Source organism: Zonotrichia albicollis, chromosome 4, assembly GCF_047830755.1.
Source record: "Zonotrichia albicollis isolate bZonAlb1 chromosome 4, bZonAlb1.hap1, whole genome shotgun sequence".
Classification (NCBI taxonomy): Eukaryota; Metazoa; Chordata; class Aves; order Passeriformes; family Passerellidae; genus Zonotrichia; species Zonotrichia albicollis.
Window position 1 is genome coordinate 13512557 of NC_133822.1, and position 22366 is coordinate 13534922.

The 22366-nt window shown below is 40.0% G+C and overlaps 1 protein-coding gene across 2 annotated transcripts in view; it reads right to left on the reverse strand.

Annotated features, from left to right (window-relative positions):
- Window positions 1–22366, reverse strand: part of RELN (reelin) — a 284024-nt gene that overhangs the window by 41675 nt on the left and 219983 nt on the right. For both annotated transcript variants that reach the window (XM_074538845.1, XM_074538846.1), the window contains exons 31-41: window positions 17730–17806; window positions 15440–15598; window positions 12917–13105; window positions 12296–12569; window positions 10865–11005; window positions 10595–10772; window positions 9134–9218; window positions 6356–6538; window positions 4817–4988; window positions 4635–4737; window positions 2000–2229 (exon numbers count right to left, since the gene is read on the reverse strand). In XM_074538845.1, the coding sequence (XP_074394946.1) occupies window positions 2000–2229; window positions 4635–4737; window positions 4817–4988; window positions 6356–6538; window positions 9134–9218; window positions 10595–10772; window positions 10865–11005; window positions 12296–12569; window positions 12917–13105; window positions 15440–15598; window positions 17730–17806 (1791 nt within the window). The remainder of the gene's footprint in view (window positions 1–1999; window positions 2230–4634; window positions 4738–4816; window positions 4989–6355; window positions 6539–9133; window positions 9219–10594; window positions 10773–10864; window positions 11006–12295; window positions 12570–12916; window positions 13106–15439; window positions 15599–17729; window positions 17807–22366) is intronic.

Genomic DNA, 22366 nt, shown 5'->3' on the forward strand with positions numbered 1-22366 from the left:
GGAAGGAGGGAAAACAAATTGAGATGAGGAAAATACTTCAGAGACTAATTTTATTCCCAGTTGAGAAAACGTTTTAAGGGAGGAAGGAAACCAGAAGATTGAGAAGGGAGAAGCACTTAATTGCCTTGCGTGTTTAATGTGTCTTGTTAAAGACATCTAAATTCAGCAGGCAAATCAATCCCATAGGTAATTGTAGCTGACAATTTTTTTCCTTGATTTGCTAAAAAGAAATTTTTATGAGGGGATTTAGGTAACAACCAATAATTGATGGGTGGGGACATTACTAAGTGTCACAAGAAAGATGCCCAAGAACCAGAGTTCTGCTGAAAGTCAAAATCATCAATATTAGTGTGCCCTGAGGGGAGGGACACAAGTGTGAGGCTGGAGGTGCTGTAAGATCCTCTTGAGAGTAGATCTCTGCCCCACAGGCTGGATTTTTTATTCCTGAGACAAGCCAGCTCCTCCTCTCAGGGGCCCTCCTGGCACTTGTGTCTGGAGCAGAGAGTGAACCATTGCTTATTTGGGGTTTCTTCTCTGGCTCAACAGGCCCTGGACCTTTCCTTCAGGACATAACTGGAAGACTAATTATTACTGACAGCTGTCTGCTGAGAACATATATTCATTTCTAAAATTACCTATGTAGTGGAAATAACTTAAAATGTCTTCATCCTCAGTTAAAATATAAACATTCGGCACTTGGGGGATGGAAAGGCTGGGGGATTTTTTTTAGAATTACACAATGAGAAAGGTTTGGATATTTTTCTTGTTATTCCAGTAGATTCTGGTGGAGAAATCCCCCTTCAGCCCTCTGGCCCAGTGATTTAATGCACAGAATGTAAATTACTGTGCACTGCTGGGCTTGGCTGGCTGTCAGCCATGGACTCCTGGCCTGGTGTGTTGGGGAAGGAATAGGAAGGAAGGAAGGTAGGAAAACAGGATAGAAGTACTCAGGAACAGGGGATTAAATCAAAATCCTGGAAGGTTTAAATGAGTTAGGAGTCTGCACAGTCAAAATTTTTATTTGGAGGGATGCATTGATGGTTGGCTAAAGGGCAAAATAATTCTTTTGCACAAAACCAGGAAGTACAAGTGAGCTGCTGAAAGAGATGGTTACCTATTGCATGCTTGAAATGTTAACTGTCATAAACCAGAAAACTCAGGTTTAAAATTTAAACATTTCCTTAAATTATTAAACAATCAGTCTTTCAAAATGTGGTTCTTATTCCTTATATAGGTCTTTTCATACTTTCAGAGCACATATGGGGTCATTTATTTAGTGAAGGACCCATTGACTGCAGTAGTTTCATAAATACTCAGTCTCATAGGTGCACAGACTCATGAAGTCTCATAGTTGCATAGCTTATTTTCATTCATACGTGCTACAGTTTAATCATTAATGGTGTGAGCTCTTACATAAAGTGAGTTGATGCTGGATGACAGTTATTCCTGAAAAAGTAAGCAGTAGTGTTTTTACTTTGAAAAGTTACATATTACTGCGCCTGCTAGCACATATTGTTTTTCTATGCTGTGTTATCATCCAGCCTGATTGACTGAAACATTATTTAGATCAGACCATTTCTTCATGCTGAAGTGGAATCAAGCTTATACTAGCTCATATTCTACTGCATTTTTCTTATGAAGCTCAAATTTAATGCAAGAATATCATCAGTGAATTGAAATGGCTGATGCAGTTCTGCAAAGAACACTCAGAGCATGCTAAGAACAGTCAGTTTTGTGTTTATTTCAACAAGCAACTCCCTCCTATTAAATTATCACTAATTAAATATATAGGTAATAGGAAGTTGCCTGTGATTATTTTACATCAGCATTAGGCACAGGATGATTTGGGGAATCACCTGAACACTAGCTAACATTCAGGGCAAAAAGCAGAGAATAATTGGTCATTTGTTCTGCTCTAGTGCTGCAGTTCTTATGCACCACCCTTGTGCTGGGTGAAAAACAGAAATAAGAGCAAAGCAACAAGCAGCTGGACACTTACCCGCAGAGGTGCAGCTTTCCAAAGTGAATGACCTCCCTCCTCCAGCCCTGGGTGGTGCCTGCATAGTAGGTGCTGCTGGGGTGATGCTCGGTGGAGCAGAGGGAGCTGAGGTGGCTGCTGCTGCTGTAGCACAGGGGCAGCAGCAGGTGCCAGGTGGCCCCCAGGTCCCGTGAGAACTCCAGCTTCACTGGGTCAGCAGAGGAGCTGTCAGTGGTGCAGCCAATATTGATCTGGGGGCCAAACACAGAAGGTGACACAGGGCAGACTGTGGCACTCCCAATCATTCTTCAGCCGCCCCCATTGGGTATGGTGTTTGTTTAGGCCAGGAAAATGGTGATTTGGGAACCCATTTAACAACAGGGATGGTGCACTCAGGACATGCACATGGACAGGAACTCTTGCACATTGCTGTCCTGTCCACGAGTATATCACACCATGGGTTATGATAAAATTAATGTGATAAGAATTCCCCAATAACTTCTACCTAGAGAAAACCAAAGTTAAAAAGGATAGCTGCTAACATTGCTGGAGTAAATGCATCAGCTCTTGCAGTCCTCTGGCAGGTGCTGAAGTAATCAAAGCATCAAGAAAATGTGCATTATTAAAAGCAGAAATATTAAAACAAAAAGTGAAGCATTAACTTTTTGTTAATGCTGAGCTGTTAATTGCTGAGCTGCGCTATGATCCCCTTTTATGTTACATATGAAAAAAAAAAACCCAAAACTTTTCACCTCAATATATTCAGCTTTCATGCTCACTACCTATTTGTTCATGTATAATGGCAAAGCCCTAGAGCATCATAGCTGGACTGGATTTAGATGCAATGTCTTAGTTTGGCAGTGTCAGACCTCTCAGGGTGTGCTCACAAGATTCCTCATATAAAGAACAGTAGAAAAGGCAGAACGTGAAAACCAATTCTACTACTGAAAAAACACAGACTGTTTAATACAGAATCTGAGAAAGTGCAAGTTAGTTTGCTTTCCTATTACACTGATATTTATATCTTCTTATAATTTCAGATTGCTTTTGTAAAAGACAAATTAGTTCTTTACAGAATGACTGTCATATAAAATAAGATGTACTGTACTTAGCACTCAACAAATAAAAACCAATTGCTGATTGCAAAGCCTGCATTAAAACCATGTAACATTTTAATATTTTTATATATCTTTTTAGCAAAAAAAAGTGTCTTTGTAGCATGCTGTTCTGTTAAGAAAATCTATTTGTTTCTAAAACACAGTAATGCTTGGAACTGTGCATGAATGTTGAAAGTGTATCCTACACTGAACTTCCTTCATCACTCTTCAGTGCACATGAGTCCCATCAACCTACATTTGACTAGAAGGGTTGTCTACTCATCTGGAAGCTTAGAGAGATGCTTGACCCAATATAGGTTTTGACTCTTGAGACACAGAGAGAAACTACTGCATTATGCATAACTCCTTCATTTACACTAATGTTCTCAAAAACGTGAGCTGAAAATGATGTTCTTACCACATATGGAAGTAAACATGTAGATTTTATGAGTGAATGCTATCAAGGCTTATGAATATCTTAAAGTCACCTCAAACATTTTTGTTCTACAGGCTGTAATCTATATTTTAAAAGAGGAAATGGTTTGCCTTCAATAATTTATGAATTAGTTGCATGACAGATTGAAGAGTGCATGAGTACACAGCTAAACCTAATTTTCTTGGAAAACCCTTAGTATCATTTCAGTAATTTTTATAAACTCCTATCATTTGCTGATTATTATGTAGCTTATATTAATGCGACAACATGCCACATAGTTGTTAAAAGCAGCCTGGTAACTGTGACATGGCAATTTATGTGCCAGATTATTTTCCAGTTTCTTAATGACAATATAATGACCTCTCTAAACTAATAAATACTAACTGGTTACTCCCATCAATATCTGCCCCAGGCAATGCACAGTTTAGATTCTAGGATAAGTCAGAAACACAGTTTAGTTTAGACTCTGTGTTGTCACTGGGGTACCTGTTTCCACTGAGAGAATGAAGCACAAAAATATGCTCCTTATTAATGAACTTTCTTTAAAAAAGAAAATAGGATGACTTCAGGCCACAATAGCCAAAAACCAGCTTCATCTAGACCAATTATGATGTGGGCAGAAGGAAAAGGAAAGCAGAAGCTTATCTTTGAGAAAGTACAATAGTGCAGTTAATCCAGCAAGGCAGGAAAAATTATTTTTTACTATCACAGATGAAGCTGTAGCTCTGCACTGGTGAGCTTGTGGAAATGCTGCACTCTTACCTGGAGCAGGCTGTGAAGTGGCAATTTGGACTCTCACCATATTTTGCTTGTCCTCTTGCCTGCAGTTGTGACTCTCCAATGCATAGCACATGGACTTTAATGCTATCAGTGCAAGTATATAGGCATGGACAAAGTAGTAATTTAGGCAAGAAAGTAGAAGACTTTGAGGCAGAAATTTCCCTTATCTGTGCATTAAAAGCATCGTGATACATACACATGAGGGAGGGTAATGTCAAATCAATTAGAGGGGAAATTGGACAGGTTTTTCCATTTGGCAATCAGAACAGCTGGGCAAATTCACCAGGGCAGAATATAGAGGAACATGAAGCAAAAGGCAAAATAACTTTCTGAGGACAAGTACCTCAAATTGGATGATAGTATTTTCATTGACACTCAGGTCCCTTGTGGTAATGGAGTGCTCTCCAACTTCATTTGAAACAAACACCATAGCTGAATCTTCTTCCCTGAAAATCAAGGACAGGAGTGCTTTAGACTCACTTTACAAAGTCACTTCTCTCTATTGTATTGCTAAGGGAATCTTACGGAGCTCTTTTAGATGAATATGGGCAATAAAGCCCAATGTTTCCACCAGGATAGAAAAACCAGTTGTCCTCTTTAGGGCCAAAGTCAAAGGTATCCAAAAGGATAATGGGATTCTTCAGGTTATTTCCATCAATAATGAAGTCATCAATAATCCAGATTTCTTCTTTTTTGCCTACAAAGAGAATGGAAATATTCCTATTGAGACCTAACACTAATATTATTAGAGAGCAGGACAGCAGCCAGTATATTTATGGATTATGTGAAGAGGAGGGTGCTAGAAGTGTGGGATCACTATTTTCACTTTCCATGAAAATAGTTTCAATACTGTTTTCCAGCTTGAACTTATGGAATTAACTTTTATTCCCTAAAATTTATAGAAGGCACAGCAAAACAAAGAGTGAAAAGCAATGGGTGTTGAACAATTATAATCTATTTAAATAATATTTACTTTGAAATTCTGTCATTGTCTTCTTCAATTAAGAATCATCTAAATGAGTAGTTGCTGCACAGTCAAAGCAGGCTGAAAGTGCAATTTCATTCTACATCCTTGCACTCAGCAGCTTGTGTCTGCCTGGGAAGAGTTCTTTCATAGAGAAGGAAACTCTGAAACTCCTTCTCTCCAATGGATTATGTATTCATATACGTCAGAAAATTGGTATTCTCAAGCTGGAGAGGAAGGATTAAATTGACAGATCTTCTGTGTAGCATTTTTTCATTTATCTAAAAGTGTTTGAGTTCATCAGAGAAAAGTTTAGATAATTGTTTTAGGCAGGATACGTCAGAAGAACAAGCTGAAACGGGATTGTCAGGACCAGATTTGAATTTGGGTTTTTTTCATTAGGGGTGTGCTAGGAATTTGCCTACACGGAATAAACTGTTGCTGAATCAACATGTCTAAATGATTGCTGGAATTCTTTAGAGCTGTTAATGTCAGTTTCTGCTTGGAACTGTGCTCAGAGTAACTGAGAGCAGAGAAGAGCTTCCTTCAGCTGGCACATCTCCTGTAATCAGGAGGAAGGAGCTGTGTTCCTCTTGTGGTTTTCCAGTCCTTTACAATTTAATCAACAGATTAACTGCTCACTACATACTCTTTCTAAATGGGTTTTTAATGCCTAGTTAATTCTGAGTAAGGTAGGCCCAGTTCCCAGTTACACCTGGGACACTTTTGTATAATTGGAGCATCCTAATGGGGCCTCAGTGTGAGTGAGAATCATGCCCATTAAAAATAATGAGAAGAACCTGAGTGAAGTTAACTTTATTGGTGTTTCTTGATCTCCCACTCCCTCGAGGGCCAAAGCTGATGCTTTTCTGCACACAGTGCAGGGATATCAGGTGAAGGTACTTCCCTTTAAAGCATTCAACTGCTTTTTAAGAACAGCAAACATAATCCTGCAGTAATTCTAATTGCAGGAGTTCAAACACAAAACCCCCATGATTTAAGAGTCTCTCTAATTGTTCAGTTCAAGAAAATGCACTCTCTTAGAGATGCTGAGCAGTGCCAGCATGGACCTGGCCTCCCAGGGTGTGTCTTCTGCTCACCATTGTTGTAGGGCTGCCAGAGCCTGAAGCGCGTTGCGTTGCTCTGGGCTGCGTAGGGCAGAGGGACGTTGATGAAGAGCACATCTGTAGTCTGGGTGAAGTAAAACTCGTCTATCAGGTGCCAGGTGATGCCACCATTGACAGAATATTGCAGCAGGATGGAATGAGACCTCTCAGGGGTGCCTGGAGCAGAAAGGACATGGATTTATGTTCACTGAAATCCACTAAGTTCAAGGAAGTATAAATGAAATTACGTTGCTCTGACATCCACTACAAAGTATGGGCTTCCTTTAACAACAGCTTAAGTTACTGAGATGTTATATATACATTGTACACATATGACTTTCTGTGCTTTCTCTTGCTTGTTTGTCTGCAAAATGCAAATGAAATAGGGCCTAAATTTACACTACTGTTCATGATACATATGATCATAGTTAATTACTTACATAAGAAGCTATCTCAGCATTACCTTTTTTGAGATTAGAACACACCAGCTCCTCCTACTACAAACATATTCCAGTAATATAGTATTTATTTGCTTGTTTTGTCCAGCTACAAGACATTATCATCACCATCTGTAGCATCCAGGATAAAGACTCAGTCCCTATCCTCTTAAATTTATGAGCTTATGGCTCTCACTGCAGACACTGGGATCAGGATATTCATGCCCAGAAAAAACATGATTGATGGAGAGCACTGAGGATATTTATTAGCATATTTTATATAACAACAACAAAGCAATATTCTGTGCTTTAAACTGGGCCTAAAAGTCAGCAGAACTGACAGTAAAATTTGCATTTTCTAACTACCAGCTCCTCCTATTTTTTTTTTACTTAGAGCTTTAAAGAGTAAAAAACAAAAGCTCTTTACATCCCTAGTTATTAACACATGCTAATTAGAACCAGCACTCATTTTTGATGCTGGTTGCTATAAACAAGCTCAGCCCCCAGCCTGTACTTGTCCTATGCCTAACTTGCTGTCCAGGAATACCAGTGTCCAAGGGATGGCATCTCTGAACTGAGGTCTCACTCAGACAAATTTACACTCTCTGCTCCCTTCTTGATGTGGCACAGTGATGGCATGTCCCCAAAAACTCAGTCAGGAACCAGCAGAAGGAAAGGACTAAGGGACAGTTTCTTCATCCCTGACTCACTGTGTGTTACTGTGCAAGCTTTTCCCATGTTTCTCATGTTAAATGAACCAGATTTGCTGAAACCAAGTGCCTGGTGCAGATGCTCCTGCTCCTCTCTGCTCCAGTGCTAAGTATTCAACTGCTGTGGAGCAGAGCAGGGAGGAGCTGTTTGCAGCCAGGAGCTGATTTCAGCTTATCTGTGGCAATTAAGAGTAAATAACACACTGCTTTTAACACTCACAGCTGAGAGATATACCCAGCTATATCAACTTGTGTTCAACATGAGGGAGCTTGTTGGGACTAAGTCCTGGATCCAGCAGTAGGGCTAACAAGTAATACAGATTCAATAAGGAGCAATTTCTCCTGGGGTTTCATGGTCTTTCTCCTTGTGGGTCAAGGGTCAAAATCCAGGCTTGAACCTTTGGCTACTCCTCTCTTCAGAGCAATATTTCTACTCACTTTATTTTTGAATATTTTTTCAAGGATCATATGAAGAAATATTACCAGAGCATAATTTCATAAAAGAAGTCCTCACAAAGACTTTGCTTATAAACATGAAATATTTGGCATGTTATCATTTTGGGGGATGTTATTTTTTTGATAAAGTGCTAAGCCCAGTAATAAATAGCCCAATACATATTATTAAATGCCCATTAAAGAAAATCAATAATAATTCACAAAGAGCTATATTTTCACTCATCCATACACAGATTTGGCTAATACACTTATTTAGGAAGAAAGAGGGGTTTCCAAACTATTTTCAAGCTGTCGGTAAATGTTGAGTCAGTTAGGGTCCAGTCCCAGGGCACTGAGCTTACCACAGAAACTATGGACATCTTCCTTACACCAGAGTGAGAGGAGTTTTTCAGCATTCAGAGTTCAGCCTGGAAGTGCCAATTCTATCAGCAAATTTGGGGAAAAGTTCTGAAATTGCATGGGAGTGGCTCAAACCTTCAAGCAGTTTAGTGGTTCTCCATCATGTCACTCCAGACTTGGATATAATTATTTTTTAAAGCCAAGGATGACAGGGCCTTGGAGCAGGGTAAGACTGAATAATTGGCTTAAAAGTCCTTGTACTGGAGGAACTGTCACTGGTTATTTACAACAATGTGTAAAACTTCTCTTGCAAAGTCTGACTATTCTTCATATCAATTAAATAGAATTATGAGTTTCAGTTATCTCTAAGCTACCTGCTAGGCAGTCAAATGGTAAGAGATTTTAATGCAGTGTACTGAAGCTAGAAAATGAAAACCACTGTAGTTTACTATTAGTCCCTTAAGTAATTTACTGTAGGCACAATATTATTACATAAAAAAATTGGACAAATAATTTTTTCCCAATATAATGGAAAATCTCTACAAAACCTTGAGCTCCTTTGTTTCTTTTCTGCCTAAGACTTTACTAGCTGTGCTATTTTTGGTGATACTACAGTTCACTTTTTCCTTAGGAACTACACAGACAGCCATGTAGGCTGGGAGCAAGGTAGGGGTGATGCAGAATTTCAAACAAGCTCCCATATAATCTATCATAAACTGTTGATCCCTACCATACACTGAAGTGGAAAATATCAATCTGTATTCTTTTCTGTGTTGCTACTATGTACTAACAAAGCTAGAGAAGTGATAGTAAATCAATAAGGATCTTACCTTTGGCAATAAATTTGAATGAAAACTGGATGTACACTGTATTAGTGCAGTCTAGATCTCTTGACACAAGCATTCTCAGTCCTTCCTGCAAATGCAGAATATGCAATGTAAGTTCTCATTACTGAGTGTGTTCTGCAGCTTATTGTGCTGGGCTGTTGTCTGCTTCTGCCTGCTGGTGGCAGCAAGAGGGGAAACTCTCTGTTCCACACCTTTTCCCAGGCAGAAAATGGGGACAGTGACAGCCTTGGCAAAGGGAGCCACGGTCTGACAGAGGCGCAACTACATGGGCAGGTACAGGCACAGTTACAGCTCACTCAGTTCATGCTCTGAACCCCTGGGTGTGATTGGATCTGCCAGCACTGACTCTGACATTGAGTCCAAGCTTCTGCACTCATTTGTTGTACAAACTGTACAGTTGCCAAGCACCCTAATTTCCAGGTAGGAACAGTCCTCTCTTAGAGTTATTTTCTATATCTCAAAACATATTTTGTACAAATATTCTCTTCTGGGGCAACCTGTAAGGAAAGGGAGCACACAGGAAACCTCAGAGGGATCCTGAGACCCTGTCCAGCTTGACTGATGAGCTCCTGGGGCCAGAGCCCGTCCCTGTTCTGCAGAGATCTGGCAAAAACCGACCCTCAGAGCCTCCCTCTTTCTCAAACCCATTCCACCAGGGGAACAATCTGCAGGAATAAGCAATGCAAATTTTAGACAACTCATATTTTGTGATTTGGGATTTAAATAATCTACAGAGGTTGACCTGGAGTCAAGCTTTTGCAAAAAAATACTTCAAAGAATTAATTTGTACACCAAACATTATTTAACTTCTCTTTTTGGTGGGCACCTGAGTTCACAGTGTCAAATGAAGACTTGTATGAGCTGATAATTTGTGTGCTTGTGAACAAAAGTCTATTATTCATTTTGTTAAGAACAGAAAAATTCAGAAAATATATGTCCTGGCCTTTTGAAATCTGCAGTCAACAAAAATAAGTCTTTAAATAACTAGAAGACATCAAAAGGGTAAAACTGAGTAAAATACAGGCAAACTACATAAACATTGATGACACAGACTACAGCCCTGACTAATTTGTATTATTCAAAATACTAAAGAGCCAATCAGGAAACTTGAAGACAATCGTAATGTGTGCCACATTTCCAAATAGTTCACCTCAAGAACCTCAGTGTAGAATTTCATTCTTTTCCTCTGGTGGTCAATTAAGAGTTTATACCACAAACAAAATAATAAACAACCAAGAGATGAAACCCATTTGTTCATAAAAAAACAACTGTGGAAAACATGGTACATGTTTAGGGTAGGAAAAGACAATCAAAATCAAAATGTTAAATTCTAGCCAAAAGACTTCAAAATCAACACATGGGGCTAACAAGAGAAAATTTACTTTCTGTTTTTGACTTCACTGGTTTTCATAATTTTTTTTTTAAATGTGAATAATCTCTGACCCCTTTAAAAATGAGAGCTGTTCCAGACTTGATGGTGTCACCATTCAGGTTTCCCCTCTCAGCACCGTAGACTTCAGGCCAAAGGTCTGGATGCAAGTTACCATTGAAATCATCCTTCAGGACAGATGGCAGAGGAAGGACAGGGACACAGTAAGGACCTCCAAACCCTCTGTCACACCTAGCAACACATTGGGAAGAAAAGGTATTATCCATCTGGCCTGGATAAAACACATCCTCTCTATGAAGCAGCTTCAGCAGTTTTCTACTCACATGCAATGGCCTGAGTCACAGATGCCGTGGCCTGAGCACATCCAGGGGCATCCTGTAGCCAGGACCACATTATCAATGGCCCAAGAATCTACTCCAGAGGCATAGTTGTACTGAATCCATCTGAACCGTGTTCTGGGAGAGCTGTTAAAAACAAAGGAAATCTATTTCAGGATTCAAAATTCTGATCCACAAAGATCCTCTAAAGAAAATCCCACAGACTTCTGAAGAAAAGCAGATTAATAAGCATGGCCCACTTATTTTGAAAAGATTCATATTCCAGTGGAAACTGGAAGTTTAAATTTCTCAGGTTAGTCTTTTGGGCAAAATTCCAGCACATTCTAAAGAAAGGTGCCCAAAGTGATGATCAAGAAAGAACAATGCTGAGAAACTTGCTGATCAATAAAGTGGTTGAGCAGAAATTAGCAGTTCCATTAGCATTTGACAGCTCCATGTGTTGCTAGCAGAATGGAAACAATAAAGTTGCATCAGTAAGGCAAGAAGTTATGGAAGTTCATTTATACTAAGTGTTGTGCAAAGAGAAAAACAATGGTTATATATGTTCATATATATATGCATATATAAGAATGTATGAATATATATGTACAAATATGCACATGCATACACACTGCTGTCACTGCTGACTGCCTTGTTATCCTCAAATGAAGAAAGTGTTTTGGAGAAAAAACATTCTTTGAAAGATGATGTATGGCCCTCTGGAGTGAGCTGTGGAATTGGAAACCAAGATGTGAACTCCAGGCCCAGTTCATTTGCTGTGTGCCCATTTTTACCACTGTATTTTCTGGGTGATGAAATGTACAGAGGTAACATGTAGGGTGCTCTGAAGAATTACAGAACTACTCAGAACAATGGTAAGCAGTCACTTTCATTACCTGCTGTTCCTAAACTAGAGCATGGTTTTATTTAGAGAGATGGATACCAGCACATCTGCCACATCCATTTACAGGCCTGTGATATCCTGAGGAGCTTGGCAGAACTCTCCTCCTGGTCAAAAGGGTGAAGGTGGCACATGCAGTGACATGGTCTGACTTGCTCAGTGCTGTGACTGACATGCCTGAATGTTGGGTGACAACTTAATGTGCAATAACAGAAAACACTAATGTAGGAAAGGATGGATCTGCTTCTTATTGCATAAATGTTAGAAAAGCTGGTTTAGCATTCTTGTTCTTGCTGTCAGAAATTATAGGGAAGACTTAAGAATTCATTCATCAACCTTGTAACTTCCTTAAGTCCCTACACTTCACATTATAGCTGATGAAATATTTTGAAGTGAAATGTAAAATTCTGGTGGCGTGACAACACACATTTAAAAATTTAAAAGACATGCAGAACATTCCCAAGCTGGAGGATGTTTGTTCTAATTAGATCAGCAAAATCTTTGTCATGCTAAATAGCCAGAAGAGCAGAGCTCACTTGGTGGAGGGTGGGAGGTAGACAGTAACTCTCTTCCAGTTTTGGAATCTCTCTGAAGTGTAGATGGAGCTCTCGGTGTACTGCTGACAGCCGATGGTTGGGGGGACACACTCCTCTGTCACCAGGTGCCAGTCCCTCCCGTTGTTTAGGGAGTACTGCAGGTGGACACTGTGGGAATTGCTGTAGGGCTTGCTGCAACCCATGCTCAGCTCAAACTGCAAGAATGTGGAGGCTGACACGTGGAAGTCCCAAGTCTCAGCGTAACGAGGTTTTCCTGAGCAAAGAGAGAAAAACCACAAATACAACAATAACATCAAACACAACAATAACAACAAATATGAAAATAACAACAAATACAACAATAACAACAAATACAAAAATAACAACAACTATAATAACAGCAACAGATACAACAATAACAACAAAGCGTACCTTCAGCATATGCTTTCAATACTGTCATTCAAATTTATTACCTCTATCTTCACCTTTTTCCAGCCTTCTTTTCCCTACAGATTTCTAAATACCTGGATTTGTCTATACGTCCCATCTTGTAAAACTCAATCTTTATGTAATTTATAAAATAGACTCATACAAAACGCAGTCATGTTTGATGACACATACCAATGTTTTCACTGAACATCAAAGCTGTGTCCATAGACAGGCAGTCAATGTCTACTTGACCTCCTTGTATTCTGTACCAGCTTGCTTGTAAATCCACAGTTCCATCAAATTTATCCTGGAAGCCGGTCTGAGAGCTGTCATTCATCCCTATGAGCACATCATCCAAAGCCCACTGAGCTGAATGCTTCCCTACAAAAACCAGAGCAGACAGGTTAGTGGAGTCCCTCTAAGTTGTTTTTAATGCCCATATGCTGTGTTCACTCAGTGAGCAGTGCTCAGTCACACAGACCGAGTGCTGTTAAACAAGACTAAAACATTGTTCAAGGATGCACCTGGACACTAGAGCATGTTTCCATTACAGATGAACACAGGTATTTCCCTCTTCATTTCTTTGGCTTCAGTGCCTTTGCCATCATATGCTCTCCCTCTGTTTGGATGAGCTACTCCCTGAGCCCCTAGATTGGGGATTTTCATTTTATGGGTCACAACCTTCCTGCTATTCCCCACAGCTAAATTGGAAAGGCTCTGTCTAGTTCCCAAAATAGCTTTTGTATGAAAGTGAATAGAACATGAAGGAAAATGCTGAAGGCTCTGTATATAGATAATATTTAGAGAAGTGCTGTTCTCCTTCCTGGAAATCTCTCTCCTCTCTCCTCTTGCTCTGCAGCCTACAGGCATTTCATCATCTCCAGCACACTTCTTCAGCCTTCATTTCAATTCACCTTTCTACTGGCATGCTGAAAAGAACATCTTACTGCACAACTGCTGCCCTCACAGGAGAGCAAGGAAAGCCTTTACAATAAATTGTGAGCTTTCAGCAATGTGCCAGGACTCTTGCCTTGCCACCAAGAGGAACATAGGTCATGGCTGATAGGGCCACTCTGCACTGAAGAATGGCAGACAGAGGACAGTCCATGAAGGAACTAACATCTCTGACCAGAAGTGGTTGTCTGGTGTAGGTGCCAGTGTGGAAGGTGATATTTCAACTTCCAGTCATAAAAACTTGTTTATACTGGGAGCCACAGGGCTGATATCAGTGATCTTAAGAGTGATGACCCTCAGCAGGGACAGATGTCATCTAGGTGCCACCAAGGCAAGTATAGGGAGCAACATTGGTGGTGGACATTGCACCACTCACCAATGCAAATGATCATCACAGAGTGATGCTCTGTGGTGCACCAGTCATTGCTTAGCAAAGGAACTGTCTTAACTAAATCACATCTCTCTTGTCTTGTCTATTCTCTTACCTAGTGAGGACAATTAAGTCCAGCACATACAAGAAAGTGTATGAATAAAATCAGCCATCAAAATGATAAATGATGTCTAAGAAGCTGCACACCCTAATTACCTGAATGTAAGCTATGTGCCTTGCTCCCCAAGGAATTGCTGTTGAAATGTACTTTGCTATACTTCTGAATATTGCCTTATATTTCCTGCAGAGCCAGGGGCTGCTGCCTTGTGCAAAGGTAAAATTTAATCTGGATTCTTTTAGTAGTGGTAATGTGCCCCTCATGTGAGATGGGAGCTCTCACGGTGGCTGTAGGAATCTGTCAGGACCAGGGTTTAACCTTCAGGTGAGGATGTGGGAAGTGGCTGAGAGGTTTTGCAGGGGCAGGGGACCTGGGCTCTGGGACACCAGAAATGGTGGGAGCAGGGGTCCTGTTCTGGAGTGTGGAGATATTAAAATAGTGAGATGGGAGCCACTAGGTGGGCAGATTCAAGGCCAAGTTATGCCCACTCTTCCAAAACAGAGAAAAAAATGAGACAGCGTAAGCCATTTGGCATTCCAGGTCACTCTACACTCAGATAAAAACTTTGGTCTTATTTAGGATTTTTTAAAATGTAATTTTTTTTCCTCCTCCTCTGTCACAGACATCTTTTCATAAAAATCCTTTCTTTAGGATTTTTGCTTCTGGGAAGCTGAGGCCCCAGAAAAAGAATGTAAACAATGGTTATCTGCTGCTGTGGAATGCAACAGGTGCACCTGTGATTGGCCCATGTTGGATGTGTATAATTAAGGGCCAACCAAAGACCGAGCTCTCTCTGGGACAGAATCAGAGAGAGCTCCTTTATTATTCATTCCTTTTCTATTCTTAGCTTAGCTAGCATTCTGAGAATTTTTCCTTCTATTTCTTTTAGCATAGTAATAATGTAATATATATCATAAAATAATAAATCAAGCCTTCTGAACATGAGGTCAAGATTCTCGTCTCTCTGTTCACCCTGAAAAACCCTTGCAAGCCCTGTAACACTCCTGCCTCCTGCCATCTCAGCATCTTTGGTTTAAACCTAGCTCTTAAACAATTTTACTCTTAAGCCCACTCATCAGTTTGGTGCTACAAAAGAAAATCATGGCCATAGTGAGACTTAGGAAAGCCCAAATATGCTCTTACAACATCCAACTGTTCAAAATACTGTGTTTTTCCTGAGCTGAGGTTTCTGCCCAACATGTCTATACTGAGCAGCCCTGACATGTGGGATGTGTAGAGCTGCTCAATGAGTTTTTGGGCTGTCCCTGCTTACCATGCTGTGGCTGCCACCAGCGGAAGGCGGTGGCAGGGGTCTTGGCCTCCCGGGGTAGGTCAATGGAGACCACCTGGGGCTCCAGGTACGACATGAAGTCCAGCTCCCGCAGCAAGCTCCAGGTGATGCCGTTGTCATTTGTGTACTGAACAACCAGCCCTGCATTTAAAACGAGCAAGAGCAGTGAGTGAGACTGTGCAGAGCAAAGAGGGAGCAGCTCACCCTGAGCTCTGGAGCTGCCAACTCCCACCCAGCACCCAGGCATGTGACATGTGCCCCACCCTTTGTCCAGCTCCTGGCCCAGGAGCTTTTTGTGCTCAAAGTCCTACTGCAAAGGCCCCAGGTTTCTCTGGTTGAGATGACCCCTGAGGTATTAGAAAGGCTTTTTTTTCCCAGCCCCGGGACAGAAGAAGTTGAGATTCATCAGTTCTGCTTCTCAAGGTTGTTTATTTTCTCTTATCTCATACATTCTTTCTCTGACCTGCTGAGATCTGTCCAGCAGGTTGGGTTGTGGCACAGCGATCGCCCTTGGGGTGGTGTTAACTTTTTATACTAAGAACTACATGTACTTTATTTACAATTATTTTTCCAGTACCTATCACCTATGTTAGACAGTCTGTCTTTATTCTAAACCAGTCAAAAAATGCCACCATCCCAGCAGAAGATGGAGGAGAAGAAGAAGGAGAAAGGACAGGACACGTCCAGATTCTTCCATCTTGCCCCTTGAACCCCCATTCTAAAACCCCAAAATTCTACTTTTTCACCCTGTGACAAATTCACTATTATCCTACTCAAACTCTTGTGGCTTGTAAATCTTCACACGAAGTTGGTAATTTTTTCCATGGACTAAAATCGAAGGCACAGGTGTCTTTGACTCCATGCCAAGGTCTCTGAGACCCTTGCATGGGTCTTGAATCACCCAGGGCAGCCAGAGGAATGTCCTGGGTCCTGACACAAAGGTGACCTGGGTCACCAGCTGCCACATGCCATCTTCACTGTTTTCACCAAATTCTAAGGATCAAATCTTTTACACCCTCAGGGAAACTAATGATCATACCACAGAAATGATAGGAATAATGTGATTTTCTTAAACATAGTATTTATTTCATGTTGGGTGTCCTTGCACTTTGTGTGAAAGATTAAGTTATAATTCTGATAGCTGGGATTATAATCTTCCTGCTATGTATGCAAGATCACAGCATCCTTGGAAATTAATTATCACAATATTTAGAAAATTTAAGATAGTCTTTGTATCATGCATGCAGTATGGCACATACTAGGACACAACAGAAGCCCAGCAGAGCTCATCAAAAGGCGTAATACAAGAAAGAAGCATCTGTGTATATTTCTTCTCTTAAAACTCTTTTATATTGATGCATGCTCCAAGACAACGGATTTTTTTTTGGTATCTCATTTGGTGTCTCATTTGGTGCAAATGAGTGGACAATCAAACCCTTGGTGTAATCTGTGCTGCAAAATGACAACTTTCATCAGAGAGTGAGTCAATGTAAATGCCAATTATCAGGGAACAATCCACTGATGTTAAATACTTTATACTGAGAGGAAAATTAAATTTTCTCATCTCTCATGTCAGTGGTCTGACTTCATGCAACTAGACCACTTTACATGGGAATCTGCTCCCAGAATGCTGATCCTTCCCAAACACAAGTATCAGTCCTCCACCACAGTAATTTTAAGCATGTGGATCAAATAAGAGAGGAGACATCTGGGAGAAATTAATTTATTCAGACTAAATAAATTTTCAGCTGCAACTTTATCATCTTGTGTTTTGGGTAAAACATGCATAAGTTTGTTTTGGAAGGCAATTTTTTTATTAGACCCACTGGTGTAGTTGAGAAGATGAACAAGTTCTCAGGTACACAATTCTACTTCAGGTCAGAAATGGAGTTTGCCCACTTTATCCCGAACTTGAATTTCATTCTTTTTATTTCAGACCTTATGAAAAGTCCTGTGGACTTGTAAATTCACCTGTTTTCCAACACTATAAAGCAGTTTAATACAAGCTATTACAGCTTGCTTTGTAAATGTTGTCTTTCTTAGACCATCACAGCTCCCACAGTTACTCCTACAGATGGATCACCAGTAGGTTTGGTGTAACTAATTATAACTAGAAAAGTCCATCAAAAGTAAATAACTTTCTTCAACATTTATGAAAACTGAGGAGGCAATTGATTTATATGAAAAAAAAAACTTCTTGATTTTGTAAATGCAAAAACACTGCAGAAGATGCAAAATGTAAAAGGCTTATAATAAAGAAAAGGGGCTTTACCTTCATTCCTGGCTCTTGGTCTGTTGCAGGAGTTACCAACACTCTTGCTTCCAAGTTGTACATAAAATTGAACTAGCCTTTTAAAAAAACACAGGATAAAAAAGAAATGTAATCATCTTCTGATAGCACAAGATCAGTCAGGATAATTTTCACCTCTTAGCTAATGGCATTTTCAGTTAGGTCCCTATTCCAGGCTTATTGATAAAGCAATATTCACAGAGAAACCAAACATGGGCATGGTAAATGCTGAAAGACCCAAGACAGAAGAAAGTGATGTGGTTTATTAATCTTGTGCCTAATAAATGTGTTTCTGAGTGAGTGTGAGAAGTCAGCAGTTCCATCTCCCACAAAAGTTGCAAAATCTCCATAGCAGGCAAAGCTGTTCCTTACATTAGATCTTACCTTGCCCTATTGTAACCAGAAATTAGGGGAAGATTTAAAATACAGCATTAGGTTGTAATAAAATTATTATATCCTCCTTAATCAGCAATCCTTTTTAGATCCTTAAATTCTTGATGTAAACAGTTTTCGGTGTAGTGAGTTCACTGAACATTTTGTGAAGCAAACCCTTTAATTTTGAACCTATACATAATGATTTCATTGAATATTCTCTTGTTCTCACATCATGAAGTGGTGAAGAAAAATGTTCCTGGGCTGCTTTTCTTTCAACCTGCCCTGTGCTTTTATCGCTTCCCTACCTTCTCTTGTTCCTTTCTACTGTAAACCATGGCAACCGTTGCATCTGAGTCTCTGCATGAACACTATTCCATGTCTTCAATTTTTCCCAAAACTACTTTCAGCAACCCCTCTAATGCCACAAAACTCCTTGAGACAGGATTGCTGTCAGAACTCTGGATTAGTCCGGAGCATCCCTGTTTAGCAATATTTGAATTAAGTACTATTCCATCCTTGTGCTCCAAAATATTGTTAGGTTGGTTTTTTTCCCCGCAGTCTGCAGTAATGCCATGGTATCCCTGCTGAGATTGTGTTTATTGTTATGACTCTGTGGTTTTAGAGTAGTTTACATTTTCTCCTAGATACACACTATTGTGCTATATATAAACAACAATTAATTTCAATTAATATCCTGCTGCTCACTCCCCAGATTTCACTGCATTTCTCAGGCATTGTAGGTCATAACTAAGATAAAGAGCATTGAGATGACTCAGAATGCCATCACCCTCTAATCTACACATTCTTCACATGTTGTTTCCATTGCATACCAAAAACATCACCTGAGCAGAGCAGAGAAACTGGACTCAACCCCACGATGGGATTTTGCATGCTGAAAGTTGGCAGTGGCATTCTCCTCCTTGCTTCCTGGCCAATTTTAAAATTAGGATGATAGAAAATCAGGCCTTGTTAATTCTATTGACATAGATAAAGTCTTTATTTAAAACATAAATTTTGAGGTGCATTTTTGCCATGCAAATAATTCTCTGCAAGAATAACTCTTTTTGCTTTAGAGGATTTTGTTCTAATTTGCAGTAATTATGGTAAAACCACAGACAAGCTGCACCACTACAGCTAGAGCCAGTAAAATGCAGACAGAACTCCAATTTCCCTCACCCACTGTTACATACACAATATCATAATCCTCCTCTAAATCCAGATTCTAAATCCAGCTGCATTCCAGTTCAATTACCAAAATCTGTGTCTATTGTCTGAGATGTTTTGTATACCCATAGGGTCTAGGACAAGGCAGAATATCCTCATCAATCTCATTGCTAAGGTAACCCCACAGACAGCTCTAGACAGTCAGGCTCACAGTACCACTCCATTTAGCCAGGTAAATTCTATTTGTTTGTTGCAGCTCTGTTGTTGGAGACAGCGTTCAGGCAGTAAAACTCTAGACAGAAGCATCAGAGGTGAATAGATTTACAGTACAGTGACAAATTATTTTATTCTTGCCAAATGTGAAGATCGTTACAAAGCAAAACCAAAGAGCAAAAAACCCTTTCTGCAGAAGGGTGAATCAGCCCATCTGATCTCCAAGTGTCTGACCCAGGACAGCTCCCTGGGATGGTTGCACAACCATTAGCAATGGAGGCTGTAAAGCAGATGGGAGCCAAGTCAGCTAACAAGCCAGATGTCACCACTCGGAAAAAATATTTGTATATTCCATGGTTTTTATCCAGATGCCAGGTAGGAACTGTGTGCAAAATACTCCCACTGAACAGATAGTTAAGGGTCATAAGGGACAGGACATCAAAATGGGAGGCAGCAGCTCATCAGCAACCCAAATGCATCTATGTATCACACTGTCAGTCAGAAGGGTGGGAATACTGCAGTGAAATTGTGAAATTGTGCCCTTAGTGTGCTGGGGCATGCAAGAGGGAAGGAATGGAGAGACTCCAGAGGGTCTCTGAGGTGTAGAGCAAAAAAAATTGTCTGGGTGAAATGAACTTTGACACTTACAGCTCTCTTAGTGCTATGTGACATTCTCCCAATATCTGGGGAAAAAATGGTGTAGTCAATCATATGAAGGAATAAGGAGGCAATAGGACAAACAAAGCTAAGATTACAAGACCACTTATTGTATATACTAAAATTTGAGTAGTTTTTTTATGGTCATTGGCTCCCAGGCACAAGCTTTAGTTTGAAACGCTTTTAGTGTGATACCAGGTGTGGGTAGCGCCCTGTTGGGCTGCTCCCCTGAGCAGCATCCCACATCTCAGGCTGGCAAATCTCAACCCCATGGACCATGCTGTGCTGGGGAGAGAAGGGTAAAAGGGAAAAGGGCCTTTGTACTTAAAAAAAAGAAAAAAAGGAAAAAAAGAAAAGAAAGTCTATGTATTCCTTACATAAAATTTACACTTCACATTTAAAAAGCTGTAACTGATGATATGGAACATGCATAGATAGGTAGATCAGGAATGCAGAATGAAGATAAAAATTTAGTGTCCTGTAATATTTGTCAATTTTTCTATCAGGCTCTTCCATGCATGATTTAACAAAACAAGATCTTAAATGGTCTGGGAAAACACTATTAACCTTAAAAATAAGCAGCTTAAAAATCTACTGCAGGAGTTTCAGCCTTCCTATTCGCAACCCTCAATCCACATATCAAACAGTATGTCTTTCAAGGCATGTTTTCCTGCTGTTTACTCAGCCACCAAAACCCCCAATCAAAAAACCCTTGCAAAAATAAAAGATAACTGTGCAGGGGCTAAGATGATCCCTAATAAGATAACTGAATTCTATGCAAGGCATTACTGAATGCAAAAAGTAATACCAAAATGGGAAAAGTACTTCCCTTTAATCTCCCCTTTCAAGTGACATTAATTTTAGCTCCAATAATGAAAAAAAAATTTCTAGGCTGAGGAATTATTTTCTTTTTAGTGTATTGGCCTTTCAGTTAACCCTTCACACTCTCACAAACGTCATGTACTAGAAAAAAAGACAGAGTTAATGTTACAGATGGCCTCAAACATTTAAGTGGGAGGCATCTGTTCAGAGCAAGGTGTCTGAAGCTGAATGTCTAAGTTGTACATGACCAAACACAGGCTGCCTTACAGCTAATGAAAGAAAGAAATAAATAGGTGTTCGTAGAAGACAAAGCACTGGCTTCTGCTAGCTGCTCTTTTAGGATGAGTTGTGTTGCTCTTTTGAAGCAGCTATTCTCTCCTCTGAACACAAAAGCAGCCTGGGGTAATTGCTGTAGCCTAAGAAGTTCATGTTCTGGTCAAGCAGCATCAGGTGGCTACCACCTTTGAGCACACAATGAAGAAAGCAAAAAATCCATGTTACTCCCATTTGTGTTTGAGATGACCACTATGTTCTGTCTAGCAAACAGCCCAGGGATGTGGCTTCCAGCTTGAATTGTTCAAGGGAGTTAAGCTGCTCACTGTGACGCTTACAAAAAAAAAAAAAAATGCTGATTTATTTTGGCAACAATCAGTTCCAGCAGGAGAGCAGCTCATACTGTGAGTACATGGTCAGAAGAGAGATTGTAGTTGCTCTTACCAAGTGTTTCTCTGGCCATTTATGTTTTTGGGACAGATTTAAGACACAAAATAACCATATTCTTATGCAAAACAGAGGCAGTGGTATATTAAAAACATCAAGAAAGAACATTCCTTAGAATTTTAAAATGTCTTTTGGCTTTTAAAATGGTTCAAACTTTGCAAAAATGGAAAGCTATAAATATGAATATCTGGCATTAAAAGTGGTTTCAAAGTAATTGTAAAACTAAAGGGAATACTTGGCATTTCAAAAGATTTCTTCATGAAAGAAGGAATAACTCAAAAATACAGTTTTAAATGCAGACTTCTTGAGGAAGTAGTCTAGACTACTTCCATTATATTGCTTCCCAGGATGAATAACAGGATTTGAAGACAGTGGAATAGAAGTGCTCACATCTTCCCAGAGTTCCAGGGCAAACATGTACTTGTACAAAGCATATTTGTCAAACAATTAATTAGTTTAATTAACAACTAATTTACATAATTACATAACTATGACATGCATTTGTCAGACATGCAGGGGACAGAGGGAAGGTGGCTGGTGCAGTGCTGTGCAGTACCAGGGAGCAGCTGAGGACTTCCCCAAAGCAGCAGCCCCCACACCACAGAGCCCTGCTGGAGTGATCACAGTAACCTCTGGCCACTCTGTGCTGAGTGATCAAACAAATTCAA